The sequence below is a fragment of the Hylobates moloch genome, unplaced genomic scaffold (assembly GCF_009828535.3).
Source record: "Hylobates moloch isolate HMO894 unplaced genomic scaffold, HMol_V3 SCAFFOLD_19, whole genome shotgun sequence".
Lineage (NCBI taxonomy): Eukaryota > Metazoa > Chordata > Mammalia > Primates > Hylobatidae > Hylobates > Hylobates moloch.
In genome coordinates this window covers 33359806-33386357 of record NW_026652294.1, presented here as the reverse complement: position 1 = coordinate 33386357, position 26552 = coordinate 33359806, and the positions used below count along the sequence as shown (strand labels likewise).

Here is a 26552-nt window from a genome sequence, read left to right as displayed (position 1 = left end):
CCACATATCTCCATTTAACAGATGAGGAAACTCAGCCCCAGAGAAGCAGCTCACTCAAAGCTACATAGGTAAAAACAGTGGATTCAAAACTTGAGTTTAGGCTGGGTGTGGTGGCTCACGCCTGTAACCTCAGCACTATGGGAGGCTGAAGCAGGTGGATCACGAGGTCAGGAGTTCGAGACCAGCTTGGCCAACATGGTGAAACCCCGTCTCTACTAAAAATACAAAAATTAGCCGGTGTGATGATGGGGGCCTGTAATTCCAACTACTCGGGAGGCTGAGGCAGGAGACTTGCTTGAACCCGGGAGGTGGAGGTTACAGTGAGCCGAGACCATGCCATTGCACTCCAGCCTGGGTGACAGAGCGAGACTCCATCTCAAAAAAAAAAAAACAAAAAAAAAAAACAAAGAAAAAAACAAAACCTGAAAAAACTTGGAGTTTAATTTTTCTGATCCCAGTCATCAACTGTATGATGCGTAGTGGAAAATTAGATAGAACCAGGAGTCAGGTTTTAAACATTTCCTCTTTGCATATTGTATTAGGGTATGTTTCTCCTTAGCGTGGTCTCTGTAGAGACCCTCATTTTGTGCAGAGGGGATTGAAGTTTGGTCAGGAGTGGCGACCTGCTCAGACTCGGTCTGCTGATTAGAGGTGGAATTAGGACTAGAGTTATCCTTGCTGACCAGTTTTGGGGTTCTGGCTTCACTTTTTACACCACAGATTCAACACTGGGGTCAAGTAAACTGCTGGACACATGTGCCCGAGCCTTGGCTGGCACATCTGGATGGCAGTGGAATGAGTGATACAGAGGTTTGGTTCCTACTGGGGAAGCCCACGTTTTAGAAGGTAGCTGACTTGGGAGCTGCAGCCTGACTGTGTACTTAGGATTTCTCTCCCTCCGTATATGTGGATGTTTCACACCAGGGGACGCATTCTCTCCCCAAATGGATGCTTCCCCTGCCATGTGCTTCCTCACTTGCTTCCAAATTTAACAAATGTTGATTTTTTTTTTCTTGCCACATTTTCCAGGCCTCCCAAATGATTGTGTCCTATGATGAGCATGAAGTCAACAACACATTCAAATTCGGAGTCATTTATCAAAAAGCCAGGCAGGTAAGCTGCGCCATCCATACCGGTGACCGTATCCCGTGGTTTCTCACTTAGGACTCTTTATCCCCACCCTGAACACAGGAGCCCTGACCTGCGTTCTTAAGCATTTGGAATACAACGGTCACATTTAAGGTATGAATTAGACTGGAGGTGGCAGAACTTTCCAGCAAGGCTACTTACAAAAACGACTGCATGTCCTTAAACAGTGATGTCATTTTTTTCATATAGCAAATTCTCATTCTTCCTGGCTGCCTCGTCTTATATGTATTTATGGGCTGCTGGTTATAAGAAAAACCAGACGGTCAAGGGAATGGAGGAGCATAGGCTGCTCTCTCCTTGCCCAAATTTCTCCCCACTGGGAATTAGCTTTTTCTCCCCAAACTTGAGTGATGTGATGGAGCCAGCTGGGCGCGTCTCTTCACAACTCTGTTCCGTGACATCATGTTGGCAGCTTGAAGTCAACCATGGTGGAAGTATTTACGCTATGGAAATTTGCAGACACCAGGGTTTCTATCTTCCTTCTTTAGAGAGCCAGTGACTCAAAATTTGTCAGCACACCACTGCTCAGCCTCTGTCTTTTGTAGCCCTCACACGTTGCTTTGGAGTTAACTGGCCAGAATCGTGTTTCTCAAAGTGTGTTTCATGAATGCTAGTCTGATGGTGTACTCCGTGAGCAAATGACCTGGGGAGGGGCTGTCACTTGTGTGGGAACCTTTTAAAGGCTTAAAGAACCCCCAAGGTAAAGGACTGTTTATAACTTTGTTGAACTTAGTGGTTTCCATACTTACAGACACAAACTTCCCATCTTCCCTACCTCTTTCCTACCATGAACATTTATTAACATCCCAAGTAGAGGGGTTAGCTGAACACACTGTTTCCTCACCGAGGCTCTTTGAGAGGAAAGTTCCACACCCATTTCATCTTTGTATCATCTAAGAGCCTAGCGTATAAATGCACCTTCATATAAACACACTCCATTGTTATGTGAGTTAATGAATGAATAAAAATGTCGGCCCTACTAATGGCAGGTTAAGAGGATCTTCTGATATTATTTGTATTTTTTTGCATGATGGTATCTTTCTTGGTTAGAAGACACCTGATCTCATTTAGAGATGTTGGACCTTAAGAGACATGCGTTTGCTTAAAAATATTCTAATTAGATGAAGAGTTTAGGATCTGCAAGACGAACCCTGATGAATCTGATAATTTAAGGGAGATTATTCAGGTAGCTACTATAATCATTTTCACATATTGCATTTTTGTTTTATACAGCTTTGCTAGTTAAACCCCCTAATTAAAGTTCTTTGCTTGTGGAATTTACCAAAGCGGATCTTATAAGGTGATTATAATCCAATGTTCCAGCAAAGTTATAATTACTGAATATGAGCCACCCGTCTCCGAGAGGGAGTCTGTGTGTTGTTTATGTACTTGATGCTGCCGTGGGGGAAAAAGCCAAGATGATAAATTTTTTTTTTTTTAAGCACCTGGGCAGATTGTTGTTTTGCAAACCTGCAGCTGGGGGACATTTAATATGAACATTTGTTGCATCAAAGCCCTATGCTGGTCTCTGGATATAAATGAGCCTCATCTAACTCTCGTGTTTGCTGTGCACTCTGCTATGCACGCTGGGGGATACGGTGATGACTAAGACCCGTCCCTGAGTGCACGGTCAAGCTCAAGGCCAGGATGGAAGTAATGGCAATGCTACTACTCTCAGACTGGATGTGAATCTTGCAAGAGAAGTGCAGGTCCCAGAGCACACGCTGCATTGTTTTTCTAGTGGGAGATAGTAGGGTGCCTGGAAGCAGCTGCTCTTCCACACTCTGGCCTCACGACCTGGGGCAAGTAGGACATGTGGCTGGAGTTGTGACGCCTTCACGGCATGCTGTAGATGAGGGATTGGCAAACATTTTTGGGTAAAGTGCCAGATACTAAATATTTTAGACTTCATGGGCCTTGGAGTCTCTGTGACAGCTGCTCAGCTTTGCCTTCTTGGTGCAGAAGTAGCAATAGACAATAGATAAATGAGTTGGCCTGTCTGCGTTCCAATAAAACTTTATCAATAAACACAGGCAGCAGGCCAGACTCGGCCCACGGACTGCAGTTTGTTGCCTCCTTCTAGAGTGCAGTGTTTCCCAGCCTTCAGACATTCACAGACCATATCCAGGATTTGTATCATAGCATTTGTTGCACCCTGTGCCACTGCTAAGATCTTTATCACACCTATACTATTAACGAAATGTTTTCTTTAAAAAGTTTTGTTTTAAACTTACATGCATTTATTTTTTATTTTTATTTTTATTTTTTTGAGACGGAGTTTTGCTCTTGTTGCCCAAGCTGGAGTGCAAAGGCATGATCTCGGCTCACTGAAACCTCCGCCTCCCGGGTTCAAGCAATTCTCCTGCCTCAGCTCCCCCGAGTAGCTGGGATTACAGGCAGCCACCACCACGCCCAGCTAATTTTGTATTTTTAGTAGAGACGGGGTTTCACCATGTTGGTCAGGCTGGTCTCGAACTCCCGACCTCAGGTGATCCGCCTGCCTCGGCCTCCCAAAGTGCTGGTATTACAGGTGTGAGCCACTGTACCCGGCAACATGCATTTATTTTTAAAGGAAATTTTATATCACTCCTTTGACTGGAAAACCAGTATCATTTATCATGAAATGAAGGTAATTCTAAAAAAAAAAATACTATAAAAAGCAAAATAAAATTACTGGAATCTACCAGATTCTGTTGCCTGTTGAAGGCATGGAGCCCAAGGTCTGCTTTTTGTTGTTGTTATTGTTACAATTACCTGCTGAAGACGTTCTCTTGAGGTGATTGGGTCAGCTAGAATGTCTTTGTATCATCTGCAGCTCTTCATGGCAGCCTGTGCATGTTTGCAGAGCCTTCAGCTGTTTGCAGATCCTGCCACTGTGGGTAGAGCCTGTTGATCAGGCAGTGTTTGAAGCCTGTTACTGTTTGCAGAGCTTGCTACTGTTTTCAGCTTTGTTTTTTACAAAATTAGCTGGGAGTGGTGGTGGGCGCCTATAGTCCCAGCTACTTGGGAGTCTAAGGCAGGAGAATCGCTTGAACCTGGGAGGCAGAAGTTGCAGTGAGCCGAGATCGTGCCATTGCACTCCAGCTGGAGCAACAAGAGTGAAACTCCATCTCAAAAAAAAAAAAAATTAATAACCTTTTTTTCTTTAGGTATTTGTAGATTCACATAGAGTTATAAAAAATAATACAGTGAGATCTCATGTACCCTTTACCTACTTTCCCTGCAAAGTAATGTCTTACAAAACGATAGCACAATACCACAACCAGGATGTGGACATCAATCTCCCAGCTCCAGTCCGTAACCCCTGACAACCACTCATCTGTTCTCCAACTTCTAAAACATTGTTATTTCAAAAATGGTATATAAATGGAGTCATATGGTATATAACCACTTGAGATTGGCTTTTTTCCAGTCAGCAAGATTAATCCAAGTTCTTGGGTGTATCAATACTGTGTTCTTTTTCATTGCTGAGTAGTATTCCATGGTATTATAACCGTACCACAGTTCGTGTTTAACCATCACCCACTGAAAGACATTTTTGGCTATTATGAATAAAATTGCTGTGAACATCTGTATATAGGTTTTTGTGTGAACATAAGTTTTCATTTCTCTGGGATACATGCTTAGGAATACAGCTGCTGAGTTGTATGGTAATTATGTGTTTAGTTTTGTAAGAAACTGCTGGCCGGGTGCGGTGGCTCACTCCTGTAATCCCAGCACTTTGGGAGGCCGAGGTGGGTGGATCACGAGGTCAGGAGATTGAGACCATCCTGGCTAACACGGTGAAACCCCGTCTCTCCTAAAAATACAAAAAATTAGCCACGTGGTAGTGGGCGCCTGTAGTTCCAGCTACTCGAGAGGCTGAGGCAGGAGAATCGCTTGAACCCGGGAGGCGGAGGTTGCCGTGAGCCGAGATCGCACCACTGCATTCTAGCCTGGGCGACAGAGCAAGACTCCATCTCAAAAAGACTCCGTCTCAAAAAAAAACAACAACTGCCAAACTGTTTTCTAGAGTGTTTCTTCTCACCAGCAATGTACGAGTGATCCAGTTTCTCTATAACCTGCCAGCATTTGGTGTTGTGACTATTTTTTATTTTAGCCATTCTGATAGATGTGTAGTGATATCACCTTATGGTTTTAATTTGCATTTCTCTAATGGTTAATGATGTTGGACATCTTTTCATGTGCTTATTTGCCATCTGTATATCCTCTTAGGGGAAATGCCTGTTCACGTCTTTTTTGAGACAGGGTCTCACTCTGTCACCCAAGCTGGAGTGCAGTGGTGTGATCTCAGCTCACTGCAACCTCCGCCTCGCGGGTTCCAGCGATTCTCCCACCTCAGCCTCCCAGGTAGCTGGGACTACAGGCACGTGCCACCATGCCCAGCTGATTTTTGCATTTTTAGTAGAGACTGGGTTTTGCCATGTTGGCCAGGCTGGTTTCGAACTCTGGACCTCAAGTGATCTGCCTGCCTCGGCCTCCCATAGTGCTAGAATTACAGGCGTGAGCCACCACGCCCGGCCGTTTTCATGTCTTTTGGCCATTTTCTAATTGGATTTTTTTTAACTGTTGGGTTAAAAACATTTTTAAAAATAACAGCTTTATTGAGTACATCAGCATAATTCTCGTACCATATAATTCATAATGTAATTTATATCTCAATAAAGTGTGCAGTTCAGTGGTTTGTAGCGTAACCACAGAATCGTGCACCTGTCCTCACTAACTCCAGAACATATTCATCACCCCCAAAAGAAACCCCACTCTCACCAGCAGTCACTCCCCATCCCCCTTTCCTTTAGCTCCTGCCAACCCTAATCTAATTTCTGTCTCTACAGATTTGCCTATTCTAGACCTTTTATAAATGGAATCATCATATGTGGCCTTTTGTGTCTGGTTTCTTTCACTCAGCATAATGTTTTCAGGGTTTATCCAGGTCGTAGTATGTATCAGCACGTTGTTCCTTGTTCATGGCCAAATAATATTCCATTGTGTGGATAGCCCACATTTTGTCTATCTATTCATCAGATGGACATTTGGGTTCTTTCTCCTTTTGGGCTATTATGAGTAGTGCTGCTATTGATATTCATGTATACATTTTCTGTGGACATGTTTTCATTTCTCTTTGGTATATACCTGAGAGTGAAGTTGCTGGATCATATGGTGACTCTGTGATTAGCCTTTGGTATATGCCCAGGAGTGAAGTTTCTGGATCATATGGTGACTCTGCATTTAGCCTTTGGTATTTGCCCGGGAGTGAAGTTGCCGGATCATATGGGGAGTGAAGTTGCCAGATCATATGGTGACTCTGCGTTTAGCCTTTTGAGGAACTGCTGGACTGTTTTCCACAGTGGCTGCATCATTTTCCATTTTCGGCAGCAGCGTGTGATGGTTCTGATTTCTCCACACCCTCAGCAACACTTGTTATTGCCTTTTATTGCCTTTATTTTTCACTGTGGCCATCCTAGTGGGTAGGAAGTGGTATATCATTGTAGTTTTGATTACTTTAGAGTTTTGAGAGTTCTGTATTCTTTTTTTTTTTTACTCTGTCACCCAGACTGGAGTGCAATGGCGTGATCTTGGCCCACTGCAACCTGCGCTTCCCAGGCTCAAGCGATTCTCCTGTCTCAGTCTCCCGAGTAGCTGGGATTACAGGCACTCACCACCACGCCCAGTTACTTTTTGTATTTTTAGTAGAGACGGGGTTTCACCATGTTGGCCAGGCTGGTCTCGAACTCCTGACCTCAAGTGACCCACCCGCCTCAGCCTCCCAAAGTGCTGGGAGTGAGTCTCCATCAGTCCCTCCTCTCTCCACCCCAGTCCCACTGAGGGCAGCTGTGGTGGACGTGCTGGGAGATAGGGAGAAAGGAAGAAAGGGACCAGGTATCTGGGCATCCATATTCCTTCCCTTAGCATCACAAAGGATTTTTCTAATTCCTGCCCTTATTCCTGTTTCTCTTTCAGACCCTGGAGGAGGAGCTATTTGGGAACAATGAGGAGAGCCCAGCTTTTAAGGAGTTCTTGGACCTGCTGGGGGACACGATCACACTGCAGGATTTCAAAGGGTGGGTTTTAGCCACGTGACAGCTCCAGCTCCATCAACAAGGGCACTAGAGGAAGGGCAAGAGGCAGACAGCTCAGTCCTCAGGGAGCACATGTGAGTTAAAAACACACAAGAAATGAGGGATGGCTTTTCAGGGTCTGATAGCTCGCTGCATCCCTAAGGAATCAGGGGTCCAAGGAGTGATCCAGTGTGGCAGATTCCCCGAAGTCATTCATGTTCGGCCCTGGGCTCCGCCCCAGACTTGCGTTCCTACTTACCTTTGGCCCAGACTGAGAATGGAAGGAATCCACCTTCCCTGTCACTCACCTGCCAGGTGTGTGGGAAAGGGAGCCCCGTGCAGTTTTGGGGGGAAATGACCTATTTTATTTAATTTTTAATTTTTTTATTTTTGGAGACAGAGTATTGCTCTGTTGCCCAGGCTGGAGTGCAGTGGTGTGATCTCAGCTCATGTAACCTCCACCTCCCAGGTTCAGGCAATTCTTTTGCCTCAGCCTCTGGAGTAGCTGGGACTACAGGCGCCAGCCACCACGCCTGGCTAAGGTTTTTGTATTTGAGTAGAGACGGGGTTTCGCCATGTTGCCCAGGCTGGTCTTGAACTCTTGAGCTCAGGCAATCCACCCACCTCAGCCTCCCAAAGTGCTAGGATTACCGGCGTGAGCCACTGCGCCTGGCCTGAAATGACCTATTTTAGATAATACACAAAGAATGCATCATGAGGAGCTGATGCAAATATAACAGTTCCTCAGGCAGGAAACCATACAGCAGTCTGTGCTTTTTTTTTTTTTAATCTTGAGACGGAGCCGCGCTCTCTCGCCAGGCTGGAATGCAGTGGTGCGATCTTGACTCATGGCAACCTGTGCCTCCTGGGTTCAAGCGATTCTCCTGCATCAGCCGCCCGTGTAGCTGGGACTACAAGGCGCGCGCCACCACGCCCGGCTAATTTTTGTATTTTTAGTAGAGACGGGGTTTCACCATGCTGGCCAGGATGGTCTCGATCTCCTGACCTCGTGATCCGCCCGCCTGGGCCTCCCAAAGTGCTGGGATTACAGGCGTGAGCCACTGTGCCTGGCCCTGTCTATGCTTTTTTAAGTGGGCAGTAAGATAGAACATTGGGGCCGTTGCTTGGAAAACTCTGGCCCTTGACTTTCCTTGGCCAAGGCTGCATTTGGGATGAGCCCAGACCTGGCCAGCCTGTTTTGTCTTTGGTGGCTGGCAGATGGCTCCAGGCCCCAGAATTCCCCACCCCAGCAGCCAGATTGACATGGTGTGTGAAAATACCTAGCCCAGTGCCTGGCACGCAGCGGATATGCACTAATCACTTTCTTCCTCTGCTTCCTTCTCTGTCCTTCCTTCTTTTTCCTTTCCTCTCTTCCTCCATCTTCTCCCTCCCTCAAGGTCATCACAGCTGTCTAGAGTCAGTCACACCCAGGATAAAACCCCTGCTCCACCACTTATTAGCTCTGTGACTTTGGATAAGTGACTTGACCTCTACAAGCCTCGGTTTCCTCACTGTAAAAAGGGAGATAAAGGGCTGGGCTCAGTGGCTCACGCCTGTAATCCCAGCACTTTGGGAGGCCGAGGTGGGTGGATCACAAGGTCAGGAGTTCGAGACCAGCCTGGCCAACATGGTGAAACCCCGTCTCCACTAAAAATACAAAAAAAAAAAAAAATTAGCCGGGCATGGTGGCGGGTTCCTGTAGTCCCAGCTACCTGGGAGGCTGAGGCCAGAGAATCGCTTGAACCCAAAGGGCAGTGGTTGCAATGAGCCGAGATTGCACCAGTGCACTTCAGCCTGGTCAATAGAGGGAGACTCCGTCAAAAAAAAAAAAAGAAAAAAAAGGAGATAAAGATAGTTCAGCCCTCCAAAGTTTTGGGGGGATTAAAATAAGATAATGGGCTGAGCGTGGTAGCTCACGCCTGTAACCCCAGCACTTTGGGAGGCTGAGACGGGCAGATCACGAGGTCAGGAGATCGAGACCATCTTGGCCAACATGGTGAAACCACGTCTCTACTAAAAATACAAAAAATTAGCCAGGCATGGTGGCACGTGCCTGTAGTCCAGCTACTTGGGAGGCTGAGGCAGGAGAATCACTTGAACCCAGGAGGTGGAGGCTGCAGTGAGCTGAGATTGTGCCATTGCACTCCAGCCTGGGCGACAGAGTGAGACTCTGTCTAAAAAATAAATAAATAAGTAAATAAAAAATAAAAGATAAGATAATGCTCACGAAACACGTAAGTGCCGCGCAGGGGTAGTCATGATTGTTATTGTTCTCATGTTGCCACCTTTCATTGACTTTGCGATGCTATCATTATAAGACACATCCTGTGACGTTAAAATGTGAAAAAATGGCCAGGCACGGTGGGTCTCACCTGTAATCTCGGCACTTTGGGAGGCCGAGGCGGGTGGATCGCTTGAGCCCAGGAGTTTGAGACCAGCCTAGGCAACATGGTGAGACCCTGTCACTACAAAAATTTGAAAAACTATAAACATTAGCCGACTATTGCGGTTGCTCCTGTGGCCCCGGCTACTTGGCAGGCTGAGGCGAGGAGGACCACTTGAGCCCAGGAGGTTGAGGCTGCAGTGAGCCGTGATGACGCCATTGCACTCCAGCCTGGATGACAGAGTGAACCCCTGACCCAAACCAAAACAAAACGTGGGCCTTAGAATAGGTGAAATACAGTATAGTAAGCCCAGAAGGTCCTCAGAGATATGAAATTCTATCCCTTTATTTTATGGAGGCCCAGAGAGACTTAAACGAATTGTCCACGATCCCGTGCTGATTTAGTGGCAGAAGCAGGTCTAGAACCCGGAGCTCCTGCCCCCTGTCCAGTGTCCTTTCTGCCATGCCAGCCTGTGCACATTTTCTGGCTTGTATTGTAGTGTGGGGGGTGCTGAGATTCTAGGTCCATCTTATTTCGTTTTCTTAAAGGAACCTGCATGTGCTGAATACTGTGATCAAAGCTGGCAGCCGTGTGTATAAAGGCAGAAGGGACAGCTCCTGGAAGCCCACCCAGTTCCTTAGAGCTTTTCTTTCTTGCCCGTGAGGAGACAGCCAGAGAAGGGACTTCCCTGGGTACTCCCAAGCTGGGTGCTGCAGTGGTTGGGCCTGTATCTTACGGACTAGCTGGGCAGAAGTGGAGCATCTGCCCCCTCTTCCGGCTGACTCCAGATGCTCTTCTGGGGCTCCCCACCAGCCAACAGGATGGCTGGCTGCCCTATCTCTGGGCAGAGGACTTGGACATGGCCTTGCAGAGAGCAGAGAAAGGCCAGCGCCCAGCCTTAGGGGAATGGCACTGGGGACGGGCATTTGTTTGGGATTGTGGATGGACGAGCTTCCTTCCCATATAACCATCAGGTGTGGAGACGACTCAGCCAAGGCTTGAGATGGAGGTTCTGCTTTGTGATTGATTGATTGATTGATTGATGGAGTCTTGCTCTTGTCGCCCAGGCTGGAGTACAGTGGCGCCATCTTGGCTCACTGCAACCCCTGCCTCCTGGGTTCAAGTGATTCTCCTGCTTCAGCCTTCTGAGTAGCTGGGATTACAGGCATGCACCACCATATCTGGCTAACTTTTGTATTTTTAGTAGAGACGGGGTTTCACCATGTTGGCCAGGCTGGTCTCGAACTCCTGACCTCAGGTGATCTGCCCACCTTGGCCTCCCAAAGTGCTGGGATGACAGGCATGAGCCACTGTGCCCGGCCTACTTTGTCTTTAAATAATGAGTTTGTGGGTAGAGTGCCAGGGCTGACATACCTGGAAGAACAGATCTACCTGCTTTTCCCACATCACAGCCTGCTCTGCCCTCAGCTCTCCTGTCTCCTCTGCTGCGTATCCTCTGCTGCGTATACTTAGGGAAGCTTGCATTAAGTTGCCCACTTTGCCTCACTCTCTTTTCTTCCCATCTCCTGCCCTGTTTTGTTGACAGTTTCCGAGGAGGCCTGGATGTGACCCACGGACAGACGGGGGTGGAATCAGTGTACACGACATTCCGGGACAGGGAGATCATGTTTCACGTTTCCACAAAGCTGCCATTTACCGAGGGAGACGCCCAGCAGGTAACTGGTTTGGGAGGGCTTTGGGAGCCCAGGGCGTGCGAGGTGAAGGCCCGCCTCTGGTCTGACCTGCTAAGAGACTGTGGCCCTCCCCATATTCGTTCCCATAGCCGGCCAGTTGTTTAGCTGTGCAGCAGCGTCACAGTCAGTTCTGTTGTGTTTCTGGCCGAGGCTGTGCCTCAGCGGTCCATTCTGTTGTGTTTCTGGCCGAGGCCGCACCTCAGTGGCCCTGGGTGGGAGGCAGGGCAGACCTTGTGTTTCTTCCCCGTTGACTGATGGGGAGACTGCAGCCCACGGTGGTGACAAGACTTCCTTGAAATTTATCCGTTTATTAGGGGCAGAGCCTGAGGGCCCTGGTCATAGAGGGTGGTGGTAAACGGTGCATGGTGGGGTTTTTTTTTTTTTTTTTTGAGACGGAGTCTTGCTCGGTCGCCCAGGCTGGAGTGCAGTGGCGCAATCTCGGCTCACTGCAAGCTCCGCCTCCCGGGTTCACGCCATTCTCCTGCCTCAGCCTCTCCGAGTAGCTGGGACTACAGGCGCCCGCCACGACGCCCGGCTAATTTTTTGTATTTTTAGTAGAGACGGGGTTTCACCCTGATCTCGATCTCCTGACCTCGTGATCCGCCCGCCTCGGCCTCCCAAAGTGCTGGGATTACAAGCGTGAGCCACCGTGCCCGGCCTCATGGTGGGGTTTGCAGATGGGGGCCTGAAGCTGGCTGTGCCACTTTGGGGCGTGTGACTCTGGGCAAGCCAGTTACCCTTCTCATCTATAAAAAGGGGGTAACACCACCCACGGTAGAGGGTTATTGTGGGGATTACATACATTTCTGACTAGGGTTCATACGATGCCCAACTCATGGCCGGCTTCCTATAGAACAGCTGTTCACTGTCCAGCCCCTGGTCATTTTGTCCCCCTTCCTGCCCCAGTGACGGAAGGCTGGTTATTGCGTGAGAATCCTTCCCCACCCCCAGCCTTCCTCATCTCATAGGCGCCTCTCTCACCACACCTGTGGAAATTCAGCCTTGACCTCCACCAGGGAGACCTGGATGAGACCCCTGTCCCCACTGCTTTCCTGCTGTGCCCCCTGTTTGCTGCTCTGACAGCCGTGCATCCCTGGGGAGAGCCGCGGCTGGTCCCTGGCTGTTGAAAGCCCAGTTCCCCCAGCCCGCCTTCTGCCCCTTTTCAGTCTGGGAAAATAAGAAATGCAGGCAGGCCTTTGCCCAAACTCTGACCTGGGTGTCTCTGAGCAGGAACTGGGGAGGGAGCACAGAAGTCAAATTGTAAACATAGTGCCTGGCTTCTTAGGAAAGAAGGAAATTGGCAAACGAGATGATGTGTTGGCTCTAAAATAGCTACTGAATGTTCCAGAAACAAATGGAAGCAGAATTCCTTTTGTATCCAAAGTGGGTTTTCGTTCAACCTTTCACCTCCAGCCCCCCTGTTCCCCTATGGCCTGTCTCACCCGATGCCCCTGCCTGGGCCTGAGGCCTGTTCTCTCTGGGCCTTCTCAGTCTTATGGATGTTTCTTGGGAAATACACCTTGGCACAGGGCTCGGCTCTCGGCGGGGACTGAGCAAATATTAGTTTTCTCTTCCTGAGAAGTGGGAAGATGTGCGTGGAGTGAGGCCATTTGTGTAAAAGCGCCCAGCACAGTGCTTGGTGTATAACAGGTGCTCAGTGAATGAGAAACTCAGTGTGAAGGGATTGAGCGTTGGGCCTGCATGCAGTAGGTGCTTAATAAAGGAACAAATGCATAGGCAGGCACCTGTCCCAGACTTGACATACAGGAGAGGGTTTTTGTGTGTGTGTGAGGAGGGCTGTCACTCTCACCCAGGCTGGAGTGCAGTGGTGCGATCATAGCTCACTGCAGCCTTGAACTTCAGGACGGGTTAACATTTGATATCACGCATGAACAGCCCAGCATGGTTCCAGGGACACACCAGGTGCTTGGTGGCTGAGATCACACCTAGAAGCACCTGGCCCTGCTTGGGATATGGAGTTATGGTTAGGGTCCTCCTTCCATCCCACCTGCGCCAACCTGGGTGATCAGTGCTGTCATGATCTGCCACCTCGTCACTCTCATTCACACTTACAAGACCCCCGACCACGTCTCCTCCTCCAGGAAGCCCTCTCAGGTTGCTGTCGGGCCCTGTCGCCTCTGTCTCCAGAGCTGTCAGGCATTTCATGAACAGCAGCTGATTTAGCCCTTCCTGGCTGGCGGCTTTGTTAGTTTTCTCAGGTGGCTTCACCTGTGTTTGTATTTCTCCCAGATCAATGACAGGCTCTACCAGGGCAAGACCCAGCCTCGCCTTTTAAATATTCTCGCCAAGTCCTGAGTCAGGGATCTGCATGCTGTAGAGGTCAGTAAGATGCTCGCTAGCCTCTGCCTAACGACTTGGCCATCTTCCCCATTCTTTTTCCTTTTTGGTGGCTTCTAAAGATTGAAAGAAGGTCGGGCACAGTGGCTTACACCTATAATCCCCGCACTTTGGGAGGCTGAGGCAGGCTGGTCAGGAGTTTAAGACCAGCCTGGCCAACATGGTGAAACCTCGTCTCTACCAAAAAATACAGAAATTAGTGGGTGTAGTGTCACGTGTCTGTAATCCCAGCTACTCGGGAGGCTAAGGTGGGAGAATCACTTGAACCAAGGAGGCGGAGGTTGCAGTGAGCCGAGATCGTGCCACTGCACTCCAGCCTGGACAACAGAGTGAGACCCTGTCTCAAAAAAAAAAAAAAAAAAAAAAGATTGAAAGAAGAACCCCCCTGGTTTTCCCCAAATAGGAAAGCAACTCAAAAGATACACAGAGCACGAAGCGTATTCCACGCGCTTCTCCCCTTGCTGCCCGGCATCGGTACTGTGCTTTCATACCTAAATTTCCAAAACAGCAACCGCAAACTCTTCGCACTCAGAATTCAGTTTTCCTGTGTGCAAAGGAAAGTGAGCCCACTCTTTCCCCAAAACATCTTTCATGATGTTCCTAAACTCTCAATACTTTTTATTTAGCTCCAGAGAAAGAGACACATTGGAAATGACATCGTGGCCATCATCTTCCAAGAGGAAAACACACCGTTTGTCCCAGACATGATTGCCTCCAATTTCTTACATGCCTACATCGTCGTGCAGGTGGACACCCCGGGCACAGAGACCCCATCCTACAAGGTATGGAGAACGCCTTGTTGGAGGGAGTCGGGGGCCTCGACACCTCACCCTGTGTGGGTGCTATGATACCAGAGGACACTAGTCCTCAGCAGTCAGAGATTCTCCATGAGTTCACAGGTTTCTGGGGTTTGGAGCTAGATTCGGGGTGGGGAGGACCTTCCAAGGCCACCTGATCCCCCTCGCTGCCTCCAGGCTCAGTGGCATCTCACTTGAGGGCTGAGGAGCTGTGAGTGTAGTATTTGGAATTTGGTAATGCCATTTGCTCGAGTAAGGCAGAGCTAGAATAAAGAAAGGGCATGGAAAGGACAAGCAGGACAGGGTAGCTATAGAAGGGTGGTAACGAAGGAAAAAAGAAAAAAATGTTTATGGTGAGGGTGGACAGGAGGGGCCTGGTAGACCCTGGCCACTGGGTGAGCCCCTGGCCTGGCTGTTTTGGACAAATGATGGATCTTAATTTAAAGACCTCCAGGGAGGCAGATACGCAAACACGTGGGTCTGAACCTCCCAGGCAGTCACGGGTCTGTCAGATGGCTCGAAATCCTCACCGGTGCAGATGACAGTGAGACAGGGCAGATCATTGCCCCTGCAGTCCCCCTGCTCCCCACTCCTCATGGCTGGATCGCTGACCCTCCCTCCTCTGCTCCACGAGAAAGAATCTCCACCTCTTGGGCAACAGTCTCTTGGTATCACAGTGCTGTGGCGGGCGCCAGACTCAAGGGTGATGGACTGAGGCAGGGCTTTCAAGGCAAGGGTTAGGCAGGCTCTGACTCCCTGCCGGTAAGTGCAAAATGCTGAATTTGTGTCCTTCCTTGGATTCCTGAAAAGAGAGGCCGTACCTTAAATTCTCAAAGGGCTCCCTGCTCCGCAAAATATCAGGAACCACTGTTCTAAGGGAGAGGAAAGACGAGCCTGTGATTGCTAATGGGAAACCATGAGGCCTGAAAATGTTTGCCATCAAATAATTTCAGCCCATCCTGATTCCTAGGGTTCATGATGCCACAGCACTTCAACTCAGTTAAGTGCAAAATTCACGTCAGCTTTTAAAACCAAATGTGAATCATCAGAAGAAAATAAAAAGAGGCTGGGCACGGTGGCATACGCCTGTAATTCTAGCGATTTGGGAGGCAGAGGCAGGAGGATTGTTTGAGGCCAGAAGTTCAAGACCAGCCTGGGCAACATAGTGAGACCCTGTCTCTAAAAAAACAAAACAAAACAAAATAAATGAAACAAAACAAAACAAGCAACAGAAACCAAATAGCAACTCCCTCCTGCTGAGACTGATTCCTTTATGCCCAGGCTTATGCATCCCTGCCATTGAGCAGTTTTAGCTGAAGCTGGTGAAGACATGGTGTGAGCTTTTCTTTTCTTTTCTTTTTTTTTTTTTGAGACAGAATCTTGCTCTGTCACCCAGGCTGGAGTGCAGTGGCGCAGTCTCGGCTCACTGCAACCTCTGCCTCCCAGGTTCAAGTGACTCTCCTGCCTCAGCCTCCCGAGTAGCTGGGATTACAGGCGCCCACCACCACGCCTGGCTAATTTTTGTATTTTTAGTAGAGACGGGGTTTCTCCATGTTGGCAAGGCTAGTCTTGAACTCCTGACCTCAGGTGATCCGCCTGCCTCTGCCTCCCAAAGTCCTGGGATTACAGGCGTGAGCCACTGTGCCCAGCCCATTTCTTGAAAGCTATAGGATCACCTGCTTTGAGTGAAATGGGCATTCACTTCAAACAGCTGCTTCATTCATGTGTTGGTCGAAGCAAGTTGACTCACTCAGTGCCTGCTGTGTGCCAAGCACCAGGCTGGAATGGGGCTCTTGGAGGTAACAGAATCAGCCTCAGGGCCTTCCTGATGCCGGAGAAGGGACAGAAGAAGCAGGGAGTGCAGGTCAGCCACTGGGCAGCTGAACTAGTCAAGTGCTTCTTTTAATAGACAGTTGAAGAGGAAGAACTACTGAGAAGGATCCTTGAAATGAAGCCATGTGATAGGAGGGCTCCCAGACCCTCTGGCAGAATGAGCCCTCCTGCAGACGTTTAGCATTTGCTTGTCTTTCCTAATAGGAAATGCATCTCAGCTAACCAGCTTCTCCACTTTCCTGAGACCTTAGCCGAGTGGTGCACTCATACAGAGAAAAATCAGAGATCCAAAAAAGCGCCACCGCACCTCCAGCTTTGGTGCTGGAATGCTGGAAGTCTTTACCCACTCTTCTTCTCCTTTTTTTTTTTTTGAGACAGAGTCTCGCTCTGTCACTCAGGCTAGAGTGCAGTGGTGTGATCTTGGCTCACTGCAAGCTGCGCCTCCCGGGTTCAAGCAATTCTCCTGCCTCAGCCTCCAGAGTAGCTGGGATTACAGGCACCTACCACCATACCCGGCTAATTTTTGTATTTTTGGTAGAGACGGGGTTTCACCATGTTGGCCAGACTGGTCTTGAACTCCTGACCTTGTGATCCACCAGCCTCAGCCTCCCAAAGTGCTGGCATTACAGGCATGAACCATTGTGCCTGGCTGTCTTTACCCACTCTTCTAAGCCACAAAGCACAGCATTGTCCTCAGAGGGGTGATGAGAAGCAGAGAGGCAGGGCTCCCAGGAGGAGCAGGCTGTGGTACCTTGATCGTGCACTCCACCTGCCAGGCAGACACTGAGGCTGGGACAAGACGTGTGGATGGGGCCAGGGAGGGGGACCAGCCTTCCAAGGTACTCCCCAAAGCGCTGTCCATCCACACTCCCGGCAGCCCCCCAGGTAATTAACAGACTGTGAGGAGGACCTGGTTAGATCCCCCAGGGGGCCTGGGTGAAGCAGGACCTTAGCTGGTCCCTGCAGGCTCGGGCTGTGGCAAAGAAGGCTGAGATTTCCTCCGGACTGAGCGAGCCCCAGGAGGCCTCCACTGGGGAGGGGGCGCTGAAGAAAGAAGAGTAAAGGAGGGTCAGGGCTGGGTGTGTGAAGGAAGGGGTCCTCTTCTGCCCACGGAGGGGCTGGGCAGCCTGGGATTCTGGTCCTGGCCCTGCCTCTGCTGCGTGACCTTGTTCCTTCCCTCTCTGGGCCTCTAGTTTTGTCTGTGTGAAATGAGGAAGTTGGAGTAGACACCTGCAGGCTGCTCGCCCTGTCATCCTGCGGGAGGGAAGGAGGCGTGCTTGGGGGTGTGTGTGTGTGGTGGGTTGCGAGGTGCCTTGGGGGAACTCTATTTCAGGAGCCCTTTACTGGGTGCAGGTCAGCAGGGGAAGTGAAAAGGCCACTGGGTGACAGTGGTTACCCCTTACCAGTTGCTTGCTCATCCAGGCACTGTGCTGGGTCCTTAGACGCAGTCTTGAATCCTGACAAGCCCTGGTGAGACAAGACCTCTCGCTAGAGGGAGGAACTGGAAGCTGAGAGCTGAACCCGCCTAAGGCCTGAGGCTACAGAGCCGCGGAGCTGTGGAGCTGAGGTTCCCGTCTGGGTCTGCTTGCGGTCTTGGTCATTGAGCCATCAGAGCAGGCGAGAAATCGGCTCCACGGACTCGGGTGTGCACGAAGCATCACTCTGGATTATTTTTCAGAAATGAGTGTATTCCTCATCCTGCCCGCTTGGAAGGAAAGTCCAGCTCAGCCATCACCAGGACTACCCCTTTCCCTCCCCTCCATCCCTGCCTCCCTCTCCGGAGGTCCTCAAAGGTGTCAGGAATCTCAGGTGAAGCCCACCGCCGGGGAGGGCCCTGTCTTTGTAGCCCCCTCCCCCTTTCCCGTCACGACTCGTCTGTTGCTTGGACAACGCTCTGTGTGCCACCGCGGCTCCCAGGCCACTCTTGGGCCTGGGGACTTTGTCACGTTTTAAGCTTTCTGAAGTTCCCAGTGCATCCTCATGACTCACACCAAGCTCCTTCCTCCTTCCAGCCATGCAGGTCCCTTCCCCAGAGTCACCTGCATCTGCCTCTCTCCCTCCCTCCAAGCCTTCGCTGGAGGCCCTTGCTACATTTAGAAAACAGGAAGGTGGGGCTGTGTTCAGGCAACTTCTGCTTTCAGCCCAGTGACCCAGATATCCCCAAGAGGGAGAACAACAAAGGCCTGGCTGCCTCGTTCGAATGGGGTCAGGAGAGGTGCACAATGAGGATGGAAGGTGAACGCATGTCACAAGGAAGGACCCTGTCCTCCAGTTGGCCCACAGGGCTCTGCTGTGGGACTGTCCGGCTGGAGGGTCGGATGGACTTGAGAATGTGTATGAAGCCACTTATGTGGTCAGCACAGACCACTCTAATGCAGGCTGGAGGAGGAGGGGGGAGTAGGGGTGGGAAGGGGAGAGCTGGGGCTGCCCTCTGGCCTCTGTCCCAGGTGCCCGCAGTCTGCAGTCTCCCCATAGCCTTCCCACACCCCCACCCCTGATTCTGGCTCTGTGACTGGATTCTTGACCTGGGCCACCGGTGCCTGCTGGGTGGTGGTAGGGAACCAGGTCAGCTGTTGGAGCCCAGCCAGAAATCACGTCAGCCGAACACAGACCATTTCCTGACTCCGGGCACTGCAGTTTGGGCTGGGCAGACAGCCTCAAGCTTGGGAAGAGAAAGCCCGTATTGACCAGCTCTCTCCCGCTCCGTTTCCCCTCCGGACTCTGGCAGGGCCTTTCCTTGGCTCGGTGCCCAGCTGCCTGCTCACCCGGCCTGGCAGACTCTCTGCATCTGCCCCACTTCACAGGCCGGGGAGGCTGGCAGCATGCCAGGGCTGGGCTCACGTCAGCGGCCGTGCAGGGAAGGGAGGGCAGTCTCCTGAGAGCCTCACAGCCTCGTGGGCTGAGAACAGGTGAAATCAGGGCACCTCCGTGCAGAGGGAAGGCGGGGTGTGGGGCCCGTCCCACGCCTGGGGGAATCCCATGCAGAGAACCTGGAGGCCGTCACTCCAAAGCTCAGGCTCGCTCACGCTGCCAGAGGTGTGTGCCCCACCCTCAGTTCCTAGCCTGGGCCCCGGACTGGCTGACCCTGTGTGTAGGGCCAGGGCTCCCAAACACGGGTCCACTGGCTGCACGAGAGCTTCCGGGGGGCCCTACCCTTCTGATTCGGCAGGTTTAGGCCAGAGCCCATGAACCCAGTATTTATTTTTAAACACCTGAAGCAATTTTGAAGCAATTCTGATTTATGGCTGAGCTGAGAGTCAGGCTTGGGAAGAGAACCCCAGAGAGGGGTCGGGAGAGGCCTGGCTGCTCTGTTCCTCTGCGGCTGATCAGCTGTGAGACTTGCAGGCTTCTCTGTGTGTCTCTGGGCATCTGTTTCCTCATCCGGGAAAGCGATTCTCCCTGTGCCTTCTCGGCAGGGTTAGCATCACGGTCAAATGAGGTCACGAGATGCCATCTCCCGGGCACTTGTATGGCATTAAAATTAGGGTCCCAGCCCTGTCCAGTCATCTTGCCAAACCTGCTTCTGGCCTCCAGGAATGCAGATGAGAGGCTGCGGATGGCCCCACACCGTCTGGCGCCACTTCTAGGAACAGGGTCAGGGCCTGTGCTGGCGATGCTCACAGGAGTATTTGTTTGTGTTCTGGGAAGGGGAGGAGGGAGAAGGTGAGTAGCTTTGTGAGGAGTGTGGCTCCTGTAGGGGCAGCGCTCGTCTCTTCCCTCCAGGTCCGTACCATGACTCTGTTTCACTCAGGTCTCTGTCACTGCGCGGGAAGATGTGCCCACCTTTGGTCCACCTCTGCCCAGCCCCCCTGTTTTCCAGAAGGTAGGACACTCTTCCTTCTGCTCCCCTCGCATCCACGATGCCAGGTCTCAGTGCTTGAGTAGCAATGGTTGGGATGGAGCCGAATTCAGGCTGGGAACATTAGGGAGCTCCTTTTGCAGGTTTTGGGGGAACCTCCTTTCTTGGGGTCTCTCCCCACCTCTTTCATGCTCCAGTCTGGCCCAGCATAGGACCACTTGTTGGGGTGTTTGACACTGGGGTTGCCTTTCTGCTGAAAGAAGGGTTTTTATGTCAAGCTCTGGTTAAGGAGCCTTGGGCAAGAATGAGCTCCAGTCATGGAAGTGCCACTGTGGCTTCCCAGGACCAGGGAAGCGGGTTTCCACGTTGGGATATTCGCAAGTGGGCTTGGCCTGGGCTAGAAATGATCCGCTGTTGGAAGGGACCTTTCGGGGTTCTCCCCACGCCCCTGGCTCTGCCTGCCTGTCACTGTGGCTGAAGAACTTCTGGCAACAGCCAAGAGTGACAGACCTGAGGTCTGTCTTGTCTCTTCCAGGGCCCGGAGTTCAGGGAGTTTCTGCTCACCAAGCTCACCAATGCCGAGAACGCCTGCTGCAAGTCGGACAAGTTTGCAAAGCTGGAGGTGAGAGTGTGGTTTCTGAAGGTCTCCCTCCTGACCGCTGGGCTGCCTGTTAGCCAGCCTCATCCAGGGCTCCTCCATCTCTCTGTTACCCAGGCTGGAGTACAGTGGCATGATCTTGGGACTCACCACAACCTCTGCCTCCTAGGCTCAAGCGATTCTCCTGCCTCAGCCTCCCTAGTAACTGGGATTACAGGTGTGCGCCACCACGCCCGGCTAATTTTTGTATTTTTAGTAGGGGCAGGGTTTCCTCCATGTTGGCCAGGCTGGTCTTGAATTCCTGACCTCCCTCAGGTGATCCACCTGCCCCAGCCTCCCAAAGTGCCAGGATTACAGGTGTGAGCCACTGCGCCTGGCCAATGAGTCTTTTTTTTTTTTTTTTTTTTTTTTTTAAGACAGAGTCTCACTGTGTCACCCAGGCTGGAATGCAGTGGCCCTATCTTGGCTCTCTGCAAGCTCCGGCTCCCGGGTTCACACCATTCTCCTGCCTCAGCCTCCCGAGTAGCTGGGACTACAGGTGCCTGCCACCACGCCCGGCTAATTTTTTGTATTTTTAGTAGAGATGGGTTTCACCGTGTTAGCAAGGATGGTCTCGATCTCCTGACCTCGTGATCTGCCCGCCTCCGCCTTCCAGAGTGCTGGGATTACAGGTGTGAGCCACCGCGCCCGGCCCGATCATTTATTTTTAAAGCACCTACTGCGTGTCAGACCCTGTTCTGTTCCCTGGGATATGGGAATAAGTGAGACAGTTTCTATCCCTGGAGAGCTCACAGGATAGTTGGGGGGTGGGGCAGGGGGGTCATTACTAAATAGTTATAGTACAGTGTGCCAGCACTAGGCTGGGATAGAGATCAGCACAGCTCAGATAGTGACTATTTCTGCCTATGGGGGACAGAGGGTGTGTTCAGGGAAGGCTTCCTAGAGGAGGTGGCTCATGCACAGCTGACTCTTGATATCGGATGAACCTTCTGCCGGGAGGAAAGAGCGGGGAAGGGAGGGCTGATGTGGCATGGAAGACAGCATGAGCAAAGGTCAGGAAGAACCAGAGCCTGACGTCAGGAGGGAGCTGCTGAGGGTTTGCTGTGGCTGAAGGACCCACGGAGGCTGGAATGGTGGAGACTCAGCCGGAGATGTTGGTTGGATCAGATCCAGAAGGGCTTTCAGCTCGGAGGTGGGCTGCTGGTAAAATGCTTAGGCAGGAGAATGAGGGGCTCGAAGTGTATGCCAGAGGGATTGCTCTGACAGTGGTGTCATTGAGAACGATGGTGACAGGGACAGGTTGCAGGGCAAGAGGTGCAGGAAGGCGACCAGTTAGAAGCTATTTACAGGAATCCAGGAGAGATGACAAAGGCTTATACTGTATGGGAGGAAATGGTTTAGGGTCAAAGTTGGGAAGACTTGGTGGACTCCTGGCTGTAAGTGTTGGGGGACGTGGGATTGACTGTAGGGTGACTCGGGCCTTCAGCCTGGGCTGTTTGATGACACGGTGGCCGAGTTGTGCCTGTGAAGGCCGGGTTGCTGAAAGGGCCAGTCCTCGTCTGTGTGAATGGTGGCCCCTGGTGCCCACATGCATGGCTCTGGACGAACATCTGGATGGAGAAGAGCAGTGGGGAGTTGGGTGCGTGGATGTGGAGCTAGGGCAGAGGGCCAGGCTGGGATTCACTCTTCCTTCTGCTCCTCTACCACCAGGGTGGAGCTGTGGCAGCGGTGAGATGACCCAGGGAGAAGGGCGAGGGAGTAGAGCAGGAGACCGAGCATGCAGCCTTCATCTTAGCTGCAGCATTTGTGAGCACGAAGCTCAGCTCAGCAGCAGGTCCACGCCGTGGCTGGGCCGGGCTGGGCAGAATGGCAGCTTCCGGGCCAGGTGTCTGGAGCTGACAAGGAGCAGGCACATCTCTGCTCTCAGAGCCAGCTTCTCCATCTCACCCTCTTCCCTTCTAGGACCGGACCAGGGCTGCCCTCCTGGACAACCTTCACGATGAGCTCCACGCCCACACACAGGCCATGCTGGGACTGGGCCCAGAGGAGGACAAGTTTGAGAATGGAGGCCATGGGGGGTTCCTGGAGTCTTTTAAGGTATGAGCATCAGAGTGACTGACGATTGCTGTGGGGTTGGGATTGGGGAGGAAAGGAAGTGGTCCAAGGTCCATGGGATCCTGATCCCAGAGCCCAAGGGCCAGCTGGAGGGGTGACAGGAAACGTATGGGTATCCCAGGTGTTTGCAAAGGGCAGGGCCGTTAGGAAGTGTGTGAGGCTGGAGCAGCCAACAGTTTCTTCAGCAGCCTCCCCATCCTTCCTCTATCTGGGTCATCTCCTCCTGGCCCAGAAGTCTGATAAGCAGGGACAGGTAAAGAGGTAGCAGCAGGAGAGGAGCCGGAGCAAGCTGGGAACGTCGGCGCTTTCACCTGCCTCCTCCTGGGTCGGGGATCCCAGGGCAGAATGGCAGGAGCAAGGACCACGACCCTTAGGGGTCTTCGTAGCTGCTGTGGGTGCCGCAGTGATTCTTCCTAGCCAGCGGGCGAGCGTGGGAAGACCTGGCTGGGCAGGGGCCATGGAACTATGGGCAAGTCCCTTTGGACTTTGCCAAGGGAAAAACTAACTAGAATGGGCTGCTAAAGGAAGCAGTGAGCTCCTTGTCCCTGGAGCTATTCAAGTAGAGCTCGGACGGCCCCCAAGCTGGCGTGTGGTAGAGAAGGTTTTTCATCTTATGCTTGCTGAGTGCTTGTTGATCCACACAGCATGTAGTTCCAGCATCTGGCTCGACCCTGGCTGTCAGCCTGTGCAGGTGGCGGAACGGGTCTTGTTATTTTCACGAACATACGTAGGGACGGGATGAGAGATGCCACAGGGCTGCTCAGGCCCTTACACCGACGCAGAGGTGGAGCCTCATTTCAAATGCAGGTCTTCTGATTCTTAGGTCAGTGTTCTGCTGGATTGCCTGATAGAAGGTGATTTGGAAACTCTCATCTGGGGGCATTGTGTGTGGGGCTTTATGGGGAATTATGTGTAGGGCTACACCCACCTCTATTAAAACCCCAGCTCTGTGGGATCCTGGGCAGTCTTTCAAGCCTCTTAAGGTGCAACTTTCTTGTCAACAACATAAGGATAGGAAGCAGGACCCCTGTCAGAGCCATCGTGCGAGTTCATTGATACCATGCCTGGAGAAGTCCAGATTGCCTGGAATACAGTAAATGCACAAAAATGTTAGCTGTTATTACAGTTGTATAAAGTGAAAGCTTCACACACATTATCCCACCTGGAGACTCGCAGCTACCCTCAGTGCCCTGTGAGGAAGGCTATTATTTGGGGTGTAGTAATTTTGGTATAATAGTTCATACTCAGTTTTAATAATGATGGACATAGTATTACTTGGGAGGAAACCAAGCCTCAAAGAGACAGAATCATTTGTGGGAGCAGGTTCAGTTGAATCCAGGTCTGCCGGATTCCAGATCCTGTGCTTTTAACGGCTATGTGACACCACCTCCCACTTTCTGACTTTGTTAAGATTCCATCCACACTAGCCTGGGCCCAGGTAGGCCTGGGGTCAGCCCCCCACTGCCCGGCTGGACTGCAGAGAGCAGGGCACGGCTCCTCCTACCCTAGTTGGGGCCAGCTGCCAAGATGCCTCTTGGGGTTGGGAAAAGGAGCTGAGCTGCTTGTCCAGGCTGGTGGGCGATTCCTGGGGCACCTGTTTCAGTGCTGATGGACAGTGGGAGCCAGGGCGAAATAGGAGAAATTTGGAGATCATGACGGAAGAGGGATGCGGAAGGAGAGGAACGGGAGGAGAGAGGGCGCCAGGTCAGACAACCCAGCGAGAGAATGGAGTGTGAGACACGGTAAATGGGAAAACGGGCTTGGGTCTGGGGAAGGCAGAAAGGGGGGCCACATTAAACCTCCCACAGGCTCTAGACTTCCTTCCAGAGGCTCCACCACACTCCACAGCCCACGTATCAAAACATTTCTGCATCCCTCAGTAAATGTAATTTATGTAGAACTATAAGAGGTGAGGCTAGGCACGGTGCCTCACGCCTGTAATCCCAGAACTTTGGGAGGCCGAGGCAGGCGGATCACGAGGTCAGGAGATTGAGACCATCCTGGCCAACGTGGTGAAACCTCGTCTCCACTAAAAATACAAAAATTAGCCGGGCGTGGTGACGTGAGCCTGTAATGCCAGCTACTCAGGAGGCTGAGGCAGGAGAATCACGTGAACCCAGGAGGCGGAGGTTGCAGTGAGCTGAGATCGCGTCACTGCACTCTAGCCTGGAGACAGGGCGAGACTCTGTCTCAAAAAAAAAAAAAAAGTTGAGCTGCAGTTGGCGAGCCAACATAATGTTGTATTTTGTAGACATTTAATGAAGCACTTGTTTTGAGTTTTGCAGGTTTCTTGTAGTATTTTGGAGTTAACAGTTGGTTTTTCAGGTTTCAGGTATTTCTATATCCTGCAGATGCTTGTAGGCTGTGGACACTCTGCCCATGGTGCCCAATGGAGGAGGTGGTCCAGCAGCTAAATACGGGTGGCCGGTATAAGGAGAGTTGGCCTGAGGCCGCTCTGTCCAGTCACCCGCCTCTGGTAGGAGTCGCAGTTGATCTGTGCTTGACTCCAGGGGGTCTGACGTATTCCTAGAGGGGCTTACAAGAGAGGAAATGCTTTAAGACTTTATCACGACTCATCTTTGATCCAGTGATCCAGAGAATTCTTTTCAACCCTAAATCCCTGCAACTGTAGGTTGAAGAGAGGCCTGCTTCCAGATTCTGCTCTCACACCTACCTGAGGTAGCAGCGTGGGGTGTGGGAGAGACTGTCACAGTCACACGGAGTAAGCTTCAGGGCCCTGACGGTTGTGACCAGATTTTTTTTTTTTTGAGACAGGGTCTTGCTCTGTCACCCAGGCTGGAGTGCAGTGGTGCAATCTTGGCTCACTGCAACCTCGCCTCGCGGGTTCAAGCGATTTTCCTACCTCAGCCTCCCGAGTAGCTAGAATTATAGGCGCCTGCCACCACGCCTGGCTAATTTTTTGTATTTTTAGTAGAGACGAGGTTTCACCATGTTGGCCAGGCTTGTCTTGAACTCCTGACCTCAGGTGATCCGCCCACCTCAGCCTCCCAAAGTGCTGGGATTACAGATGTGAGCCACCGCCCCCGGCCATTTGTGACCATCTTTTTTCCTTCCCACCTGGGGAGCACGAGCTCCTGTTCCCTGTCCCTTTCATCATTGCTCTCATATGTCCCAAGCGTGGAGGCCTGAGCTGGGGACAGGCCAGGCTCAGCCGAATGGAGCCCTGGGGCCTGGGATGGATTCTGGTGTTTAGGCCATGCCTGTGGCCAGGCTTGTGCGTCTGGCCCAGCTCAGGGAACCATCTCTAGTTTTGGTATTTTTTTTTTTCCTGGGCACCTGGGGCGGTGCTGTTGTGTCAACAGGACATTGCTTAGGGAGTTCACCCACACCTTCCTGAGATTGCTCTTGAAACAAGTGATACCTGAAATGATTCCAGAAAGAATAGTTACAGGCCTTTATCTCTTCCTGTCAAAGTTTTTTTTTTTTTTTTTTTTCTTTTGAGATGGAGTTTTGCTCTTGTTGCCCAGGCCTAGGCTGGAGTGCAATGGTGCAATCTTGGCTCACTGCAACCTCTGCCTCCTGGGCTCAAGCTATTCTCCTGCCTCAGCCTCCCAAGTAGCTGGGATTACAGGTGCTCGCCACCACGCCTGGCTAAATTTTTTGTATTTTTAGTAGAGACACCATCTTGGTCAGGCTGGTCTTGAACTCCTGACATCAGGTGATCCGCCCATCTCGGCCTCCCAAAGTGCTGGGATTACAGGCATGAGGCACTGCGCCCAGCCTCCTTCCTGTCAAAGTTCTCACC

The 26552-nt window shown here is 51.3% G+C and overlaps 1 protein-coding gene across 4 annotated transcripts in view; it reads left to right on the top strand.

The window, feature by feature from the left end:
• RAP1GAP2 (RAP1 GTPase activating protein 2) overlaps nt 1-26552 on the top strand; it is a 261713-nt gene that overhangs the window by 210130 nt on the left and 25031 nt on the right. For all 4 annotated transcript variants that reach the window (XM_058431162.1, XM_032137937.2, XM_032137939.3 and 1 more), the window contains 7 exons: nt 1030-1113; nt 7111-7211; nt 11139-11268; nt 14271-14426; nt 20026-20097; nt 20609-20695; nt 22634-22768. In XM_058431162.1, coding sequence (XP_058287145.1) covers nt 1030-1113; nt 7111-7211; nt 11139-11268; nt 14271-14426; nt 20026-20097; nt 20609-20695; nt 22634-22768 — 765 coding nt within the window. The remainder of the gene's footprint in view (nt 1-1029; nt 1114-7110; nt 7212-11138; nt 11269-14270; nt 14427-20025; nt 20098-20608; nt 20696-22633; nt 22769-26552) is intronic.